The 19,651-nt window shown below is 37.3% G+C and overlaps 1 protein-coding gene across 17 annotated transcripts in view; it reads right to left on the reverse strand.

Moving 5' to 3' along the window:
* The window catches only part of LOC121639482 (multiple PDZ domain protein-like), a 42,573-nt gene extending 27,542 nt beyond the window's left edge, over positions 1 to 15,031 (reverse strand). For 8 of the 17 annotated variants that reach the window (XM_041984736.1, XM_041984741.1, XM_041984730.1 and 5 more), the window contains exons 1-14: positions 14,738 to 15,024; positions 12,772 to 12,831; positions 11,354 to 11,520; positions 8,285 to 8,446; positions 7,879 to 8,018; positions 7,149 to 7,362; positions 6,878 to 7,000; positions 6,596 to 6,790; positions 6,009 to 6,111; positions 5,261 to 5,349; positions 4,461 to 4,695; positions 1,460 to 1,546; positions 1,062 to 1,141; positions 723 to 869 (exon numbers count right to left, since the gene is read on the reverse strand). In XM_041984736.1, the coding sequence (XP_041840670.1) occupies positions 723 to 869; positions 1,062 to 1,141; positions 1,460 to 1,546; positions 4,461 to 4,695; positions 5,261 to 5,349; positions 6,009 to 6,111; positions 6,596 to 6,790; positions 6,878 to 7,000; positions 7,149 to 7,362; positions 7,879 to 8,018; positions 8,285 to 8,446; positions 11,354 to 11,520; positions 12,772 to 12,787 (1,758 nt within the window). In that variant the 5' untranslated portion in view covers positions 12,788 to 12,831; positions 14,738 to 15,024. Of the gene's footprint in view, positions 1 to 722; positions 870 to 1,061; positions 1,142 to 1,459; positions 1,547 to 4,460; positions 4,696 to 5,260; positions 5,350 to 6,008; positions 6,112 to 6,595; positions 6,791 to 6,877; positions 7,001 to 7,148; positions 7,363 to 7,878; positions 8,019 to 8,284; positions 8,447 to 11,353; positions 11,521 to 12,771; positions 12,832 to 14,737 lie in introns of all 17 variants that reach the window. The other 9 variants (XM_041984729.1, XM_041984733.1, XM_041984727.1 and 6 more) reach the window with 3 other exon arrangements.
* Positions 15,032 to 19,651: the final 4,620 nt, after the last annotated feature.

Below are 19,651 nucleotides of genomic sequence, written 5' to 3' on the forward strand. Positions count from 1 at the left end.
ATCTCTACCACAGTTTTAGGGCATATTTTTGAGTTTTGTCTGTCTGCTGATTGGTGCATGGAAGACACCTGACACTGCAAGACACATTCACACATAACTTCTTGCAGCACAGTTTATTGTTTATATATGCTGCTTTTAGACTGTAGGAAGTATTTCATAATTCTTAGAATTGTTAAAGAAAATATCCTGTTTTTTATGTCCACACTGAAAAAAATTTGTGTTTCTTTTGTTGTAGAATCACAGGGTCTATTTTCTGCCACTCAAACACTCTCACAGGATGAAGTGAACAATCTGTGAGACCCGGTTCACACATAAAGTTTTTTTTTTAATCTGATGAGTTTTTTTTTTTTCTGGTCAAGATCTCACATGTGAGGAGAAAAAATCCGGCATGTAACAGTTTTGATTATACTGTGTGTGGTGTGCTCCGATAATATCAGCACAGAACAACACACACATAACAACACTGTCCTGCAACCGATCTAGAATCTAGTCCTCCCAGCCAGATTTCTCATGTGACCAAACATGACCTAACAAAAGGCTAACCACATTACCTGTTATTACATTAACAAGTGTCTACTGATATGAAACAAATAGATATGTATAAGAACATATATGTTAGTGATCTGCATCCATTTCTATAAAGAAATCCTCTACCAAGAGGCTATAAATGCAAGATTTACATCTCTGAAAAAATCCAACACATTAGCTAAGAAGCAAATTACCTCAAGCAGCTCATCTCCACTGAACAGCTTGCCACAGCGCCCAACAGGTCCCTCGGGAAGGACAGATCGGATGTAGTGATGCCCACTGTTGGCTTCCAGACTGATGCCTAGGCCACTATTCTCAGTGAACTTCTCCACCTGAACCACCTGTCATGGAAAGAAAGAATTGCAACACATCAGCATGTGAAACCGTTTTATATTTGCTATTATATGAGCTCTTAATATGCCAATAGCTTTTCATTATGTCTGGTGAGTAATATCCTTCTTCAAATTTCAAAACCAGCTTAGCCAGAACGTAATTAAGGGTAACAGAAAGTACTATAAATAAAGAAAACTTACTATAACTTCATTACTTGGACCCAGAATCTCCTGCCACTTCTTCATCAGTTCTTCTTCTTCGAATGGTGTTAGCTTAAATGCTTGAAAAACATCAGGGTATTAGTATTCATAGGAAAAAGTAGAAAGAGAAAACAAATCTTTGATGCACCTAAATTTCTAACTTTATACAAAACACTTAAGACATGAGTTATAGACCAACATCCATACTTTTATCTGTACCAATTTAAATATCTAAATTGACTGCATTCTTGGAAACTAACAACAGCATCCATCTTTCCTCACATTGTGTGTTGCTAGTCAGTCAATGTGATCCTGTCAACCAACACCCTCATCTGTCAAATGTGTGCCCAGTATCTCTGCTGGAGAGCACGCAGCAGGAAAGAATCCCAGCCTCCTACCATGTTTGTCTTCTGTTAGCTGATCCGACACTGGGCTGACATCAGATCCGTCACTCATTGTCTGGAGCGGCCTCTCATCTGAGGTGACTGTCAACACAAAACATATATTGAAACAGGTAGGAGTACTGATTAAGTAGGTACAGACAAAAACAATACAGGCACCCAAAAGATAATGTGCTCGCTTGCAATACTACATATAGTTGTAAAAACATCAACTTTTCATTCAGTTCACTATTACTTTATCACATTGTCTTTATTAGAGCATCTCATTTCATCTCATTTCTCAGTTCATGTAATAAGGATATAATCACCCTTGTTGATGTTATCTGTAAATATACCAGGATTTAAAATATATGTTTAATGATCCTAGTACTTTTTTAAGAACTTCATGCCATTGTTTATGTGTTCAGGCTCCCACAGGGCACAGAACTGGCCATCCATTTAATTACTACTCATGGACTAAGGCAAGCTATAGTATAGTTTACATCAGCATCTTTTAAGTACCCACATTAAGCCAGTACTTGGTATTTTGGGATAGAGGAAAGAAATCAACAGTCCTAAAACTGACATGACAACAGTTAAAAGAGGCAGTTAAATATCCTTCCATCATCCCAGCTGTTTAATGACTATTGCACACCAAAATTATAGTCTGGTAGTGCCAGACAAATGCAGTTATGTGAGTGAGTCAATGGTTTCTCCATTCATTACTAATTCCCAAGGCAATAATGAAATCATTTCCTGTAAAATATTAGAGTTACTATTTCTGATTATAAACCCAGGGATCTCCAGATGCACAACCATTGAAGCTCTGATGAAGCAAGTTTGCCCAAGTCTTTTTTCCTTCATCTTTTTTTCCAGAAACAAAACCCTAACTGTTTTTTAATGCTTCACAGCAGCCAAGAAATACTGCCTCTCTAAGTCTTCATCTGTTATCTGTTGACTGTGGGGGTTTTCTTTAGGTTTTTGAACTACAATTTCCTGTAGCTAAATATAATCAATTCCAGTCTCCATCTACCACTGACACTAAGCATTTTATGCAAGTTACTTTTCTTGCTCCTGTAATAGCCTGGAGGTCCTGTCAGTACAACTGGAGACAAGCATCCTTCGGTTTACTGTCTGTCTTGTTTAATGTCAATTTATAAAAATGCAGGAAGCTGTGAAAGTAAATCTATACCCATCTTCATGGTGTGGAACTGTTGTACATAATCTGAAAATCTCTAAAAAAAAAAACGTTAAAAAAAGAAAGTTAAATCTGTTGTAGGTTTAAGCAACATGATAGTAATCTTTGGATTATTTTCTCATGAAGGTGACTATAGCTTAAGAAAGGTAGCACTTAAGTGAAATGGTTTTACAAAGTCCTTAAAGTAGGAGTGTGTAGTTTTATAGTTTTAAGTTCAAAGACAAAACTCTTAGTATTAAGCAGAAGATGAGTTTCTGTGATGATTCCACAATGGTGCACTGATAGTGAATGTCAACCAGAAATGAGACTGTGATGTCATAAGGGCGTCCAAGAAATGGTTTTAAAAAATCAGAGTGAAACACAGATCAGGTATAGAGAAGCCAAGAGTGTTGCAAGATAAACTGTAGGTGCATTCAGATCAGATCCTGCAGGAGGTCTGGGAGATTTGTGGCCACATTATTTTAACATTGTGAAGGTAAAGGTATCCTGGACCACCTTCTCTGATACACCTCTGCACAAGCAGCAAAGATCCTACTAGGATGTGATCTTGCTTCTTTTAGTTTCCAGAAAAGATAAGATTCTGTAAAAAGCAGCATCTAAACTCCCAGGATGTATCATTAAGAGAAACCCCGTGCTCATCTTTAATGTTTCATATCTGCAGCAATGGTGAACAAAAGCAGCTGTGCAGCACCAAAGTTCTGATGACCTTTTAATGGGACTCGCTCCAAATGTTTAAAGCCAAGGAGCCATATTTCTGCTGCTAAACTGCTGTTTGTTGTGGTTTTTATGTTTTTACCATTTCTAAGCTTTCCTTCAGAGGCTGGGCGAGATAAGAACTACAGAGTTTAAAAGCTTCTGGTTAATTTAATTTAGTCAGAGGTGTGCTGCTATGCTACATCACAAATCTATAATTCCATGCTTCTTTTTATGTTTCCCAAATGTTTTTAAATATTTTGTATGCAATCAGAAGTGGTTTTTTAAGAGGCATGTTGGAATGCATTTGTACCCGTTGGTACCAGACGTCCTGTGGGCGGGACATGACAAATAAATATGTATTTAGCTCAGTCTCCCTTCCAAGTGCCTACACATGTTATACACCATTGGAAAGCAGAGCTTGTTTAGACTTTAATGATATATGTCATTCCAGGCTACAATCATCACTGTAGATTCAGTGAACATTTACAGTATTTTCAACCAGTCAGAAATTATATTTTTCTTTGAAGCTATACTTTACTCCAGTAGCAGATCATGCTGTGATAAAAACAGTCCAGTTACATCAGCATGGGTCCAGTAAAATAGTTAGTTTGCAACTTTTTTATCCATAAAAACCCATTTTAGGCAAAAATTGAAGGATTATGTTTAGTGTGAACTGACTTAATTCTGATTAGATCACCTTGGACACATGTTGATATCAGGTTTGATCAGAGTAACATATAATGGGAAATTTTTAGGAAAGACAGGAACAGCAGTACAGACTGATAGATTAAGTACCACCAACTAATCTACAGATTGCGCTGAACTAGGCATATTTACACTCATTTGTAAACATATTTTGTGCACTTAGCTTCACTACTGAAAACTCATCTCTTCTCAGTCAGAGGTATACCAAGAATTAGCGACCACTCCTTTGTGCACAAACTACATGCTGTGCCAACTAAGTTGCTTTTTGAGTCATTTTTAATGCTCAAATGAAGTTTTTTTTCCCCCCTCTATTTTAAGAATCAATGAAAAAAAATTACCAAAAATGAGAAGATGATCAACTAAAATTAATATTGTTTTTTCCCCTTCTTTCTTTATCCTTAAAAAGATTATCTTTCTTACCTTGAGCAGGCTCTTCAGACGTCTTCCTCTCCAGCTCCAGCTCCCTCAACACGGTGGCAGTGGTTGGGATGGTGGCAGAAGGAGACAGGACAGTGGCACTGGGGGCCATGGCGGGGGGGATCTCATCGGGCCTGAAGCCTCGTCGGATCAGTTTAAGGTGGACAGTCTGGCTGGTGTGTCTGAGCACTTCCACTGCCTGTTGATTGGTGTATCCCTGAATGTTTACGCCGTCGACCTGCAGAGGGCGATCATTTGCGAGCCCATGGATTAAATGAGGCAGGAGAGCTTGTTTAGACAGTTTAAGTGTGCTTAACTGCAAAGTATATTCTTACTTGAAAGAGATTAATGTAAGCTGTGGTAAACACCAGGTGGTATACAGACAACACATCACTGCACCTAAATATTTCCAACAATTGACCGATTCATTTACCTATTTAGATCATTTAGAAGGCAATAAGTTGAAATAATCAGGACAATTATAAGGCAGGCATCCATAAACCACAGGATCAGAACAAAAGCAGGGTTTGTAAGAACATTATACAAACACTAGATTATAATTGTCTTCAGTAATGAAATTAAAAATGAATTTGCTCAGAATGCTAATTAAACACTACTTTAAATTCAGTCACTTAATAGAAAGTGACATATCAGTTAATTGTGAATTATTCAGAATTATACATCTCATAATTTTCCCACATTGACTGAGCAAACATGATAACTATAATACATACAAACCATTCACTGCACGTCACTGACAACAGAGACAACACTGCTACAAAGAGAATAATTACGATACTTACAGCTATTATCTGGTCTCCAACATGAATGCGGCCATCTTGATCTACAGCGCTGTCTTTTGTTATGCTCTTAACAAATATACCAGAGGGCTCTGAAAAGTCAGAACAAGTTGTTAAATTAATGAGTGATATTGAAGAGGTTTTCATTTCTTACAAAGAGCTATTACAGTTTGATGACAGCTAAGTTTGAGGAACTACAAACTAGCAGAATATGGTTCATCAAAAGCAACACATTACAAATCTGATTCATTGTTAAGAAACTAGAAAATTACATAAAATACAGCATGAAATGTACATTCACATCCATTTTTTTTTTTTTTAACTTTATGTATTTATTTATAAAAGGGACCATGCATATTAATGAACATATAAAGGTAAATATCCAAGATTACAGCCAAAGCTAATTTCCGTTTTCAGTCCCTTGGCAGGGCAATGCCAGCCCCATAAAACAACACAATACAAAATAACAATACCATTAATAGCATAAGGTTAAGGTGGACAATAATAAGGGAAAATATATCACTGGTGATCTCAGACTAAAGAAATACCATAACAAACAGAATGTTAATTAAAATATTAAAGTACATCATAAGATCTATTTAACTCTGCCTCATGCTTGTTTAGCAACTGCTCTTCATTAACCGATATATGTCATAATGTCCTGCAGTATTTGCACGCTGTGGTTTCCTTTATTTATTTATTTTGCCAGATCTTGTGTGGAAAATGAATAACTAAATCTTGAATTTCTCACCTGAACTTTTATCTCCAACATAACCAGCAATCGTGATTCCCAGTCCCTGTGCATTCTTTGTCAGGCTAACATCAAATGACTCAGCCTCCTCTTCCTCACTGCCCTGTGAAAAGATGAATCAGAATGACAACTTCGCATCCACAAATAACCAAAGAAAAGTAAAGGATGACTCATGAGACAACAGTAGAAAGACAAGCTGACTGCATCATGTGGTTATGAAAATGCCTTGTTCAGCTTACTGCTCTAACCAGTAAGCTTTTAAAGGAAGAAAAAACAAGATATTTGTCATTCATATTGTGAGTCACTGAAAATTAGTCATGTTTACATACAGAGTGGCCATGAAATTACTACTTCTGAGAGCTTTGGAGAACATAAACTGATGTCTGTTCTACAAAGTGCCAGTTACAGAAGATGAAGATGCTTCAGATGCAACAACATAAAACTGAAGATGAAAAACTTACAATTCTGAATTCTCGGCATTGCATTACACTGTTTTACTTTAGGATACCAACTTAAAAAAAAGTCAGTTTTGTGTCAATATATTCATGTGTTATGTTTCTGGCTTAGAGTGAAACAGCCTCCTTTACCTGCTGCTCAGTGACAGTGGGGAGTACCACAGACATGACGGCAGAGGAAGTCTCCTCCACAGGGCCCCTGGTAACAACCAGCTTCACCCTGTTGCCACATTGCCTAAGGACCTGGGCCACCTGTTCACTGCCCATGCCATACAGGTCAGTGTCTCCTATTCTTAGGATGTGGTCCCCACTGCGTAGTCGCCCATCCTGAGGCAGAAAAAACACATTTTATTTTACTAATAATGAAACAAATAATGAAAAAATAAATAAATAAAGACATATTTAAAAGGTCACCTGATCAGCTATGCCTCCAGGAAGTATAGTTTTGACAATAACCCCTGTAGTCTTTCCTCCAACAATACCAAACCCCAGACCAGTACCATCATTCACCAGTTCAATTGTCTCCACATGCTGCCACTGAAAGTAGAAAAGGAACAAAAACAGCTAGGCAAAATATAAAACTTAGTTGTAGATTTCAAAAATGGTGGGTTCTTGAGTGCAGTATTCCAATATATATGCAAAAAAAAAAAAAAAAAAAAACGTAATAGTGTCAACAAATTCATACCGCGCTGGATTTGGCTGATAGTGTACTGGCTGCAGAAGGTGTGCGGGACACCGCAGGACTGGTCAGCTGAGGTATTGGCCCTCTTGCCACTGTGAGTTGCACCCTCTCTGAAGCACTCTGCAGGATGCCTATAGCTTGTTGGTGGGTCACTGACTGATCCAGGGGCTGACCATTGATGGCTAAGATCTGGTCAGCCTCTTTGAGTTTCCCATCACTGTCAGGGCAAGAGACAGGTGTCACATAATAAAGGTAGATGGACATAATGGTACTAATGTTGGAGCCTCTGATCAAATAATTATCATCTTCTTTGTGCTAGTTTAGTATAATTTAAGTGGCAGAATCATTGTTTATTCCTGTGTTAAGCAACTTCAGTGTTTCTACTGATTTGGCTATATTTCTGTACATCCTGCTGTTTACACGTGTAAAATGTATATTTCTGTTAATGTTTATAAAAGAATAAAACTCAGGAAATATTTTAAGCTTCCACATTTCTTAAGAAAACTATTCTGAAGCAACTGAAATGCCCAATCTTGCCATTTTCTGATAACTGGCCAATTCCTTCAATATCCATAATGCCCCAAGAGATGTCCCTGATGAAAATGTTTAAATATTCTTTAATTAATTCATTCTGTGTCTTTTCTATTCTATTTACTCAACAATTGTTATCTTTCCCAAAGCCTGAGAGTGCTCTTCTGCTTTTATGAATTATGTCATGTTGTTTGTTACATACCAGTAGGCAACACTTCCTGGTTGGATTTCTTGAATGAAGATGCCAAGCTCTCCACGGTTCTCGCTCTTAAGTCCCACCACACTGAAGCCAAGACCTCCTGACACTGGCTTCTGCAACTCCACATGCGTCACATAGCGCCCCTGCACCACATTTACACACATTTACATAGCATCAAAACTACAAGCAAGCTTGAGAAGTTTATCTGTAGTGCCTCCAGGGAAATAAGCACATTTGATTGTCTGTGATTATTTATATTTGTTTAATTAGTGAAACACAAAAATACATAATAAATCTACTCAAAATTCAAAAAGATTTGACAAGACGTCACTACATTAGATTAAATGTACTTAGAAATTCATAATAGCTGGTAAACTTAATGAAAAATGTCCATTTCAGTTGGTTATACCTGTGCCATAGAGTGGATGATCTGTTCAAATTCTTCAGAGGACATCTTGCCGTTGATGCATGCCGCAGCTGAGATGTCCGAGTAGGAAACATGGCTGCCATTTGGCTTCGCTATTGGGTCGTGATCATTGAAGTCGCTCCCTCTTGATGATGGGACACTTCCCTGTAGAGATAAAAAAAATACAATAAATCATTTAAGAAGAAAATTAGCATCCCAACCATGTTTTCTTAATGTTGCTATACCTTTAAACCCTAAACATATATTCAAGGATTCTTTTATGACTTTGCATTTCCACCTAAATACATGCATTTAAATAATATAATGAGAATGAATAAATCAGATCAAAATGAGAATAGAAATTGACATCATTTACAAAAGATCTGATGTTGTCTGTTATATTTGAGGGCCAGATAATTACTTTAAAGTCCAGCAGAGCAATCCAGAGCAAATCAGCTACTGCTGGCTTTAATCCAAGGTTAAAAAAACAGAGACATTCGGACTTAGTACTACAGTGGACATAAACATTTACCAAGTTTAATTTTAGACAACAAAGCCCTGAATCTGACTGTCTAAAACCACTGGGGCAGCAGATAGCTTGTTATCCGGCCATGATTAGCTGGATCTATGGCAGCCTTATCCCCCAGGAGATAATAGCTCTTAACTGATGTTCCAACAATGACTAGGGTCCAAATACAATATTTCCATCATGGAGGGGGAGGCCATCTGGATGCCTTAATATGCTTGGATTTTAATTACTGCAATGACTTTAGTTGTGTGACAGATGAATTACATGAACGAGACAGCTACATAAAGAAAGTGTTTTCCCAATTTCATTAGCCAAAGGGTATAACGTTATGACTGTGTGAGTTGGATTCAAAAGGACAGACACAATGCACAGCAATAATTTCAGAAACACTCCATTTGGCCTATGGCATTGCCAAACTAAAGCTGTCCTTGTGAGCTTAGAACTTTACATTAAGAAGCTGAATGTACAACATTCAGAGCTTGTAATGTAAATTATACCTCCTTATAAATACAACCCTATTAGTTCTCAGAAACAAACTCCATTAGACAGAACATGTGAGTGCAAACTACTACAAACAAAACCCTGTGGGCTGGGATAAGTTAGTGTAGCATGCTGCTAAGTTGCTGTCCTCATGCATGAGCTTTGTTAGCTGGGGCCCGGCTAAGAGGATTAAAGTTCCAGTTTGGTTCTTGCACATTTAAGAAATTGTTTCTGCTCCACTTCACATAGTGGCGGCGGCCTCTTTCTCACTGAAGAGTATGGTCCTGTCGCCATAGTGACATGGGCAGACACAAGAAGATGGACAGTGTGTGTTTGTGCCTGGCTCTTGTTTCAGAACAAAACACAACATGCAACGTCTCTCCAAATTGGTTCTGCTTTATGGGGTCAAATAAGTGCATCTGGGTTGGGATGCTCTACAGAGATTACGCAAACACTCGTACTGTATATTTGTTGCTTTTTTCTAAAATACGTCTTTTTATCATTGTTATAGCACAGAAAGAGGTCCACTTTTAGATTTGAAGGGAATTTCTGATGAAATGCAGCTTGACAAAGTTGACAAACATGTGCAACACACACAAATACATATTTCTGCACATTTTTACATGACTTAAAACTCTCACAGCACATAAATGCCACAAGAATTTTCATGATCCACATTTATCAAGGGGTAAAAAGCTGGAGCAGCCCATTGCCTCCCACTGCATAACTCGCATATTTTCGTCTCTTTCTCAAACACTTACCCTGGCCCCCTCTACTGTGACTTAAAAGCTCTTTGCCTCTACTAAAATGTTCAATTCTCAATGGGGAGAATCAGTTTGAAAAAGAGCCCCTGACTTAGACCAACTATCTCTGCTCATGTACCCATATTTTATCTGACTTGTGTGAACCCTGACAGCAATTTAGCCACAACAGCAAACACTTCTGGAGATGGGGATTGAAAGGAGAAGGAGAGCACGGTGACAAGAGCCAGCAACAGAATCCCTGAGTTCACCCATGAAGTAGTGAAGATGCAGACAAAAAAAAATTCATTCAAGAAAAAAAGCAAATGTTCAGATCCATTACTGATGTGCAGTCAAAGCCCCTTTTTCAGCAATTACAGCCACACATCATATTGTAAAATAAAAAGCTTTCACACCTTAATTTGGGGATATTCTACCCTTCTTCTCCTCATATCCTCTGAATTTCCAGTGTCAGTTTGGCCTTGCAGTGTCAATGAACAGCTATCACCAGGTCTCACCAGAGATGCCTAATTGGGTTCAAGACATGGCTCTCACTAAGCCACTCAAGTACATTTAAAGTTGCCTTTAAGCCATTCCGGCAATGTTTTGGTTGTGTCCTTTGGTGCCATTGTACTTTTAGAACATAAGCCATATGACCAACCTAATTATGGATTGGGAAGGGTAGTATAGGGCAAATGATAAGAGGAGCCTGGTTTTGTTAAGACAGGATTTAATCATGCTAGAGAATTTTCTCGCCATCATAAAGTTCTTCTATTTATAGCAGACTTTAAGTTTGTGTTTTTTTTTATCTCCAATCTTTAAATGATGAAAAGCTGCCATTTTGTCCTTCTGCCATCAAGCTTACATTGGTAGAGTACTGCAGAGATGGCCATCCTTCTGGGAGTTTTTTCCCATTCCTACACAGGATTTCAGGGGCTCACCCAGAGTTACCATCAGATCCTTGCTCACCTTTATCACCAAACCCCATCTGCTCTGGTTGCTAAATGGAGACCACTATGCTCATGGGAACTTTTAGTATATAAGATTTTTGTGCAACTTTCCCCACATTTACTCAACATGATCCTTTGCCTGAACCTCAGTGAGAAGACTACAACCTTCTAAATCATATCTGGTAATTGATCACAGGCTATTATAAGAGTGTTTAATAAGGGTGTTTCTGGTGTGTCAAGTCATTTGGGCTTCGGATGGTAAAGTAATGTAAGAAAAGTAGATATTTAACTAAATCATTACTGTAAAAGAACAAACAACAAATCTGAGAAATTATGGGAAGGGCTGTCAACAAATTTTGACGTTTTAGTTTACCTGGTCTTTGATATGCTGGACAGACTTCTGCAGGGCCAGGATCTGGTGGAAGAGAGGACTCTGAAGCACTGATTTGAGCAGGCTGAGTTTCTCCTCAGTTGGCACCTCCCCCCGCTCCTTCAGTTTGGCCTGGAGTCGCTCCACTGCCTGCAAGGCACGCTGCGTATCTGTAAGCCGTCACATATTTCAGTGACAGTGCCGGCCAAGGTGCAGGTGTAGACGCAGGGAGAACGAGGCGTGGGAGAGACAGTGGTTTATTAAAGAAAATAGCGAAGGTGGGAAAGAATTTTAGACAGACAATATGCTTCTAAAAATAATGTTTCATAACCATTTAGAGATGCATTTCTTTATGTTTAACAATGACCTGTAAATGAAAGCTAGGAGTAATGATGGATAGAGGTACATATCACAAATTTAGGCTTAGCTAAGGCTCACTAGTGCTCAACAGAGCTTACTATATCAAAATCGCCACAGGTTTTGTATACAAGAAAAAACTCCATTCTCAATGCACTGTTTTTAGAAAAGCAATGTTTCCTTTTTTGCTGTTAGGGTCAATAGTGGGTTGCACAGGAGCATAGAACAGCTATCAGGAAAAATAGATAAGAAAACCAGGTCCTCCACTGTTTGCTTGCTGGACCCTGCATAAGCCCTGCAATCAAGCAACTCCAGAGTGGCTTGTTAGTGAAGAAGGGCCAGACAGACATCCGCCTGGGCAAAAATGAAGCAATTTCTGAAACTCACCAACTGTGACTAACACCTAACAGGGCATGCACATGGTCTAAAGCACTCTCAGAAGCTTTGTTGTTTGAACAAAGGTTGTAAATAGGCCAATAATACTTGAGCCTGAGCGGATTTTTTTTTTTTAATCGCCAATGGTTCTATAACTTTCATTCGTATTTACCTAAATGTAAATAATGAGTCTCAACAGACCGTGACATGTAGCCTTCAAGCATTTTTCACTTGTGTTTCAAAAGACACTGTGGCCCTTGAAGATGGCAAAAAAAAGTCTTGAGAAAGACCACAAATTCTAGTTTTAAATAACAAATCCGGCAGGCTTTAATTTGGCTTTATGCTTGACAAATTGGCCAAAAGAAAAATCTCGTTTTGGACGAACAATCTCATTTATAGACACATTATTAGTGATGGCAACTGGCAGTCCACGAGCCTTGAAAGCCACCCAGGACCCTTATGCTGGTTGAGAAAACTTAACAGAAGTCTGCAGTGCAAAAGCTGCTCATTTGAAAATAAAGACTCAGATTTGGACACAGAAATAAAATAAATTAAAAAATAAAATACATGGACACATGCTGCTGATTGTAAAACTGAATTGCACTTATTTCAATTTACTTTTAATTTTACATCTACAGTGCACCAATCAGGTAAGTTTAGCTGAAATCAGAAAGAAAAGAATTACTTACCCATTGTTTCTATCATTTTAGACCCTCAAGTGAACTTGATTTGTCCTCCTTTCTCAAGGCCTGAAAAATGACCAATGCACTAAGTTATGTCTTTTATTTCTTAAAAGTTCACAAAAAGGTATATCTGAGCACTAATTTGCGCAGCTTTCTTACTTCTATAGTAAGTGTTAGATAGCTTATATGTGACTAATATTTTAATTGATGGGTTAACACCAGATGGTTTATATTAGTTGGATCACATTAATAAACATTAGAATATTCACAAAATGCATGCATCCATTTAATGCTATCAGATGTTAAACATCATTCTTATTAACAATCTTCTGCAGGCAAACAGTTTTATCAGTACATATGAAACTAGCATAACACCATTCTTACGTAGTAATTTAAATATCCAGTTAAAGGCCTTTTCCCATGGATGTTTTGGGAATTACAATAGGTGAACATAAAAGTAGTTTGAGATGCATTTCTTGATGGTAATATAAGAATTCTCCTTCAACTGCTATTCATATGATGACCATATCTCTAAGGACTGACTAATTCAAAGCTCAAAACTGTCTTTAAAGTTTACATAGAGCACTGTTCCTTGATTCAGAGTATGCCGATTATGAGATTTAAAATTCTGTCAGCTCACCAAATTACAGCAGTTTTGCAATGTATAACAGTGTTGACCAATTGCGCAACAATTCTGCCAGGCATGAGTAAACCCTGAAAAGCTAGAGAAAAAGAGAACTTGCACAACACAGCGTTATAAAGATCATAAACATTCCTGCTGGTACTTCACTCCTCTAAAACCTAAAAGTAATATTTGACAAAACACTGTTGAGATGTGATGGCAGTCCACCTCCACGCAGTGAATGTAGTAAGTGGTTTGTTTACAGGTTTGTCATGACTCAGAGAGAGACATTGCACGGTTAAAGGAGATTGGTCTGATAATAGTAAACCCTGTATAGTCCAAAAATAGTTACAGTAGCCACTAATTGTGGTTGCAGAATCACACCTCTGGGTGGTTTAAGTTAATTACAGCTGCATATATATATATGTCGCTGTATATTTCATATTTCCCCTTGTTTTATGGAGTATGATATCCATTGGATTTATCTATTGTTGTTTGCTTTCATGTACTGATTTATGCTCCATTATGACCTCATTGCCATGTCTATTTGGCCCTAGCAATACAAATGTTACAGGTGTTTTTAAAGAGTGTGTAACTCACTGTCTATTACTGCAAGTATAGCTATTTTTCATCAGTAAAACTAGAAATGATTTACTCTTAAGGTAGCTTGTAATGATTCACACAAGGCCTCGGGAGCTTTTTATTGTTACAAACTGAACTTTAAGCCAAATCATCTTAGCTTTTAAGGCAGTTTATGTCTTAAAGTTGTTGAAGGCACGCAGCAGCTTTGCAGCAACCACAGATAGCTAATAACAACAAGCTGTCATTTTATCGGTCACTTAGCTTCCTTTAAAAAATCAACTCTGATCATTTTGTTACAGTACGACACTGTTTACTTGTTTATGCTGACAGAGCGTGTAATAAACAATGATACAGCTAACAAATCTAGTCCGAGTTTGCTAGTATTTTGAATCCAGTCGCCAAGGTATTCGGGACAATCCGCTTTTCTCAGCTCCTCCTCCTTCGTCTAACATCCATGGAGCAAGAAAGCAACAGGCTTCCGAGAAGGAGACAGCAAAGAAGTTTCATAGTATAACGGTTCTGGGGCAAAAGAGCACCCATAGGTGCTATTACACTCCGCTGAACATAGATTATTATTTAAATTAAACAATAAAAGCTATTTACGTCCAGTATTTTTAGCTTGTAAACCAATGGCGACAACAGACGCCTCTTTATTTTTCTCTTAACTGGCGACAAAGCGGCGAACAAAGGCGGAATTTGCATATGCTTAAATTAAGATATTCCGAACGTTTTCTCAAGCGATAAAAATGCATTTAATCTTACACTTACATTAGTGTATAGTCCTGACTCTCGCGGCGACCAGTATCCTATACTTTCCTCTGTTGTCCCACGGCTAACGGCGGAATGAGTGGGGCTTAAGATGGGGCGTAGAGTAACTGGATCCTCTATGGACATTTTCAGCTGTAGCCAACAGTTGAGCTGGGACTGAAGCGCCGCTTGCTGGCTGCCCTGACAACTAGGCCGGAGATGCTCATGCTTGGATCCCAGCTTCAACCACGGACAAATAAATCTGAGAAATTAGCTATAACATTTCGCAGCCTGTTATGCTAGTTGGGAGCTCATGTTAGCTAGCTACTGGTATGCACGTGCACTGTGGCAGCTATGTTTTATGTGCAAGTCTTAACTTTTATTAACCATTATTACAGTATAACCGCGAGTAACTAAGGACTTTTTTTCTTGAGAAGAAATAGGAAAAACGTTTATAAATGGATGTAACTTTTTTTTTTTTACACACATTCAGCTAGACTTAGACTTAACTTTATTAATCCCTTGGGGTGACCCCCTCGGGAAATTCACAATTCCAGCCGCCCATAGGAGAGAGAGAAAAGCAGGTAAATACGCACACAGGTAAAAAGAGCAAAATGAGTAAAAAAAAAGAGCTAATTTACCTCATTCCCAAATATAAGTAGTAATAAGTAGTTAAATTAGCTTGTCTGTAACCCTTTTAGCAGATGTAAGATAATAGCTTTCACATTGCTTCCCTGGGAGAAGCAACAATAAATGACAGCTGAAACACAGTATTGAGAAAGATTATTTCAAAACTATGGTATGGAAGACAAAATGGTAATGACATTTTGTCCAAAGCAATTCAGACTAATCAAGATCAGGCAGTTGATTCTACTAATGAAAAAAGAAACCATGGAAATTCAGTTTATTGACATGTAAAGGCAGTTTTACATTGATTACATAAATGCTTATGTGCATGAAGTAGTCTAAAATGATCTGTTTGTGTATGGTTTACAGGACTATCAACTTCATTCTAGCACAAGTGATAAGCCCATCAACTTTGATATGAGCTGTTGCTCAAGATCAAATAAATTAAATACACTCTGGGATAAATTCTAGTGCACTTGTTAATTTGGATTTTGCAGCTCCAAAACAGCAATATACAGATTGCTTTGGCATTGTGTACCCTTTCATTGTAAAGAAAAGAATCTTGGCTGTATATCTGGTCGAGTCTGGTCAGACAGATAACACAAAGCTGTTGATCTTTCCTTTGACTCTTTTGGTGCCATCTCAAGACCTCAAAACACACCAGGAAGGAACAGGGTCACTATAAGTCATTTCAACAAGAGGAAAAAGGATGCAAGCTGCTATCAGAGATACTGATACTGACTAAATCCCTTCATCATTTAGATCTTTGTCCAACTCTGTCTTATCCCCCTGTCTATAACTCCTCACTTACTCTGACAATAAGCTATTTTTTTTAGATCTGGCTCAGTCAAATGCTACAAACTGAAGGAAGAAAAGAAGACAATAAATTCTTAGCTAAAGGGCTTAGCAGCTGCAGCATTTTGTAGTTGTATACCTCCATATAGCAGGCATTCAAGCATAGAACAGCATTGTCCTACTAAATTTGTACACACTGAATTTAAATCTACCTTTTTCTTGTTCTAATTTACCACATTTACAATTTATTTACATTTTCTCATTTCATTAATAACATGATAATTGGAAATTATCAAAATATAGTGTAGTTAAAGGCCAATTAAAATGGGTTGATTATTTTCTACTCTGTACCACACCTGGTGTTACAAAGGCAGTAGTAAACAATGAGAAAAAAAAAAATAGAATATGTTTAAAGATGGACTCGTACAATGCTTGACAGTTGGATGGATAAATCATCTGTCACCATTACTCATGAGCTTTCTAAAGAATAAATCACAACCAGCAGAGCCAAAGATTAAACGCTTGCTAAAGTCTTTTTAGAAAAAAAACATTCATACTAAAGTCAGTTTGGAGTGAAACCTTTTTTCGCCCTTTATTGTCATTCTTTATACTTCTTTCGAGTAAGAAATATATAGTTTCAATTTAGGAAAAGCTGTAGCAGGTTCTACTATATCCTTTCAGAAATTTTCACTGTTGTTACACTTCAATTTGTTCTTGAACATCACTATTTATCAGTGATTTGTCCCAGACAACTACACCTTAGTTATAAATTCACAGATCCATTGTTCAAAAGCAATAATATAGTAGCTTAATGAATGGATTGATTGAATTTGTTGAGTTGGATTTGGCCTTTGAGGGAGGTATCTTATTTCACCTGTAATTGCTTAAAACTTATTTACTTAAGCCTAAAAATCTACTGACATTGACACAACCTTTGGACAAATATGAACAGAATGTTTATTTTCAATACCTTGACTTTTTTTGTTTGTTTTATTGTAATGCATTTGCTTAGTCTTTCCTACAGCTGTCTTCAGCTGTTCTTAGTTCTTAGGTCTTTAGTTTTGTCTTCAACAGGTGAAATGCTGTTTGATCACTTTTAGATCAGGTGATTGGCCAAACAAAATATTTCCTTTTTTTTCCATAACCTCAAAGACTGCTGTCAGTGCATGTGTTGGGTCAGTTTGAAAGTACACAATTCACCTTACTCCAAGCCGCATTGGAGGCCATACTTGAGCATACTGATCCACTTCTTTGTGCCTTATAAGTAATTAGCTCCAGACCATGAGCCATTCCAATCTTTTTATAAAATATTTCTTTTTCTTTCTCTTTATTTATTTATTTATTTATTGATTAATTGCCACATATATTTTGCTTTACCTTCCAAAAGAAAGTTGGTCCAGAACTGGTCCTCCTTTCAAATCATCTTTTCCAGTCTTGGGGCTTCAGGATTGTTTGCAATATGATGAACCTTCTGAGTTTGTTCTGTGAAGACTTTATGATATTCTTGGAAATTGGTATCTCTACCTTCCTAAGACAGTTCTTCACCTGGCTGGATGTTACCTTCTGTAAACATCAATGCTTTTTTATAATATTGCCAAGCATGACTTTTATTTATTTATTTATTTGTTTGTTTGTTTGTTCAGATTGAGAGCAAGAATTTACAAATGCAAAGGCCACTTCTGAAATAAACTAATAAACTGGAGACCTTTTACCAAAATACTCAATAGAGGGATTTTAATAATCTGCAATTATTCAATTTGTGCTAAATGTGCAATTTAGATAAAACCTCTTAGTCTTTGTTCTAAGCCAGTTATCATCCAATACCTTTAATGTGAACAATTCGGAAAACAGTTAAAATTACAGAAGTTTTCAGTGTCCAAATATTTGACTTTTTAGGAAAGCATTTAATGAAAGTACCAGTGTGCGTGTCTGTGAGTGTCATTTTGCATTGATAGTGTTTTTTTTGCACCCCTGTCAGATGTTCTCATCGACTAAAAACAGTTATAAAGGCTCCAGCACCCCTAAATGGCATACTAGCGTGATTAATGTCATTAGCAGCGCTCGTGTTTAGCAAGTCTATGACCTGCTGTGTGAATGGTTTGTAGTAGGCTAATACACTTGGCACCAATCACTTTCACATAGCTTGATTGCAATTAAGTGGGGAGATTATTCAAGGTCATAGTGATTTAATAATAAAAGTGACAGCTTTTTCTTAAAAAAAAAAAAGAAAAAAAAAATCCTCAGCAGGAATGCTTGTCTACACATTTTCGTTTCAAGAACTCAATTTCAGACGACATGCTTCATTTGATAAGTGCTTGGTATATGAAATCCTGCTGTGTTATAAAGAAATAACCCGAGGAAATCCCAAATCCAGTGACTCAGTCATGTTGAAAGACTGAAAGCTGGCATTGTTTGACTGTTTTGATTTGTTGCCAATAAATCCATCATCTTATATGGCAAGGCTGTGGAATTATGACGTATACAAAAGATGTAAAAAAAAAAAAAACTTATGGAAGGATTCAGATATTTTGCTTTGTCTTACAAAAAGAAGCTGGGTGTAATTCAGTGTTTTCTTAGTTTTATTGAACAGTCTGCATTTGGATTGGCTTGCTACAATACTGGACAGGACAAGTTAAATTAAATTTAAATAAAGAATTGGGTCAGAAAAAGTAAAAGAAACAGAAGTTTAAACATTGTCCTGATGCTTGTTATTGGTGTTTGTAATTTTGTGTCTGTATGTCCTAAGGGTCAAAAAGTCGTTTCATAAATGGCCAGTAGGTTCAGCTCTGCTATAAAAGTGCAAATGGAAAATGATATAAATCCAGATGCTACTTTCTTGTGATTTTGGCAACTTTTACTTGAATTTTGACACAAGTGACAAGCTGGTCCAGTAGAATAATTGACATATATATCATAAATATTTAATTTGAAATACTTCTGCCTGGTGTTCAGCCTATGTATGAAAAATGGTCTTGAAAGATAAAGGAATAATATAACAGCCATAAAAATTATTTTTCTCTTCTTAACCCTGGTTTGTTTTCCTGTTTTTACTCTTTATAACAGATAAATACAAGTTTACCAGAAAAAAAAGAAAGTTAAAGACATCAAATGAGCACATTTGACAGTTGTGAATATGAGTGAATGCTATTAAAGTCAATTGCCTTTACTGTGTGAGTGTTGGCAGCTGGACCATGGCTTGCTATAGGTCGCTGATTACTAACCTGGCAAGGTGGAATATTACTGACAATTTATTGCCTCCATCTTCATTTCAAGTCTCTGAAACGTTACACTCAGAGGAAATTACAACATGCTTCACTTGAAAGAGCTCTGAGAGCAGTTAACTGACCCATGACTCGGCATATATCTGACCTCCATATATCTGACAGCTGAAATTAGGGCCTTATAGTTAATATTCCACAGTGCATACTGCAGGTTTCATCATGTCGCAGGCAAGGTCTTTTGAATACACGGAGTCACAGCAGGTGAGATGAGGAGCTGTAAGTTAAAGGCAAG

This window comes from Melanotaenia boesemani, chromosome 5 (genome assembly GCF_017639745.1).
Source record: "Melanotaenia boesemani isolate fMelBoe1 chromosome 5, fMelBoe1.pri, whole genome shotgun sequence".
NCBI lineage: Eukaryota > Metazoa > Chordata > Actinopteri > Atheriniformes > Melanotaeniidae > Melanotaenia > Melanotaenia boesemani.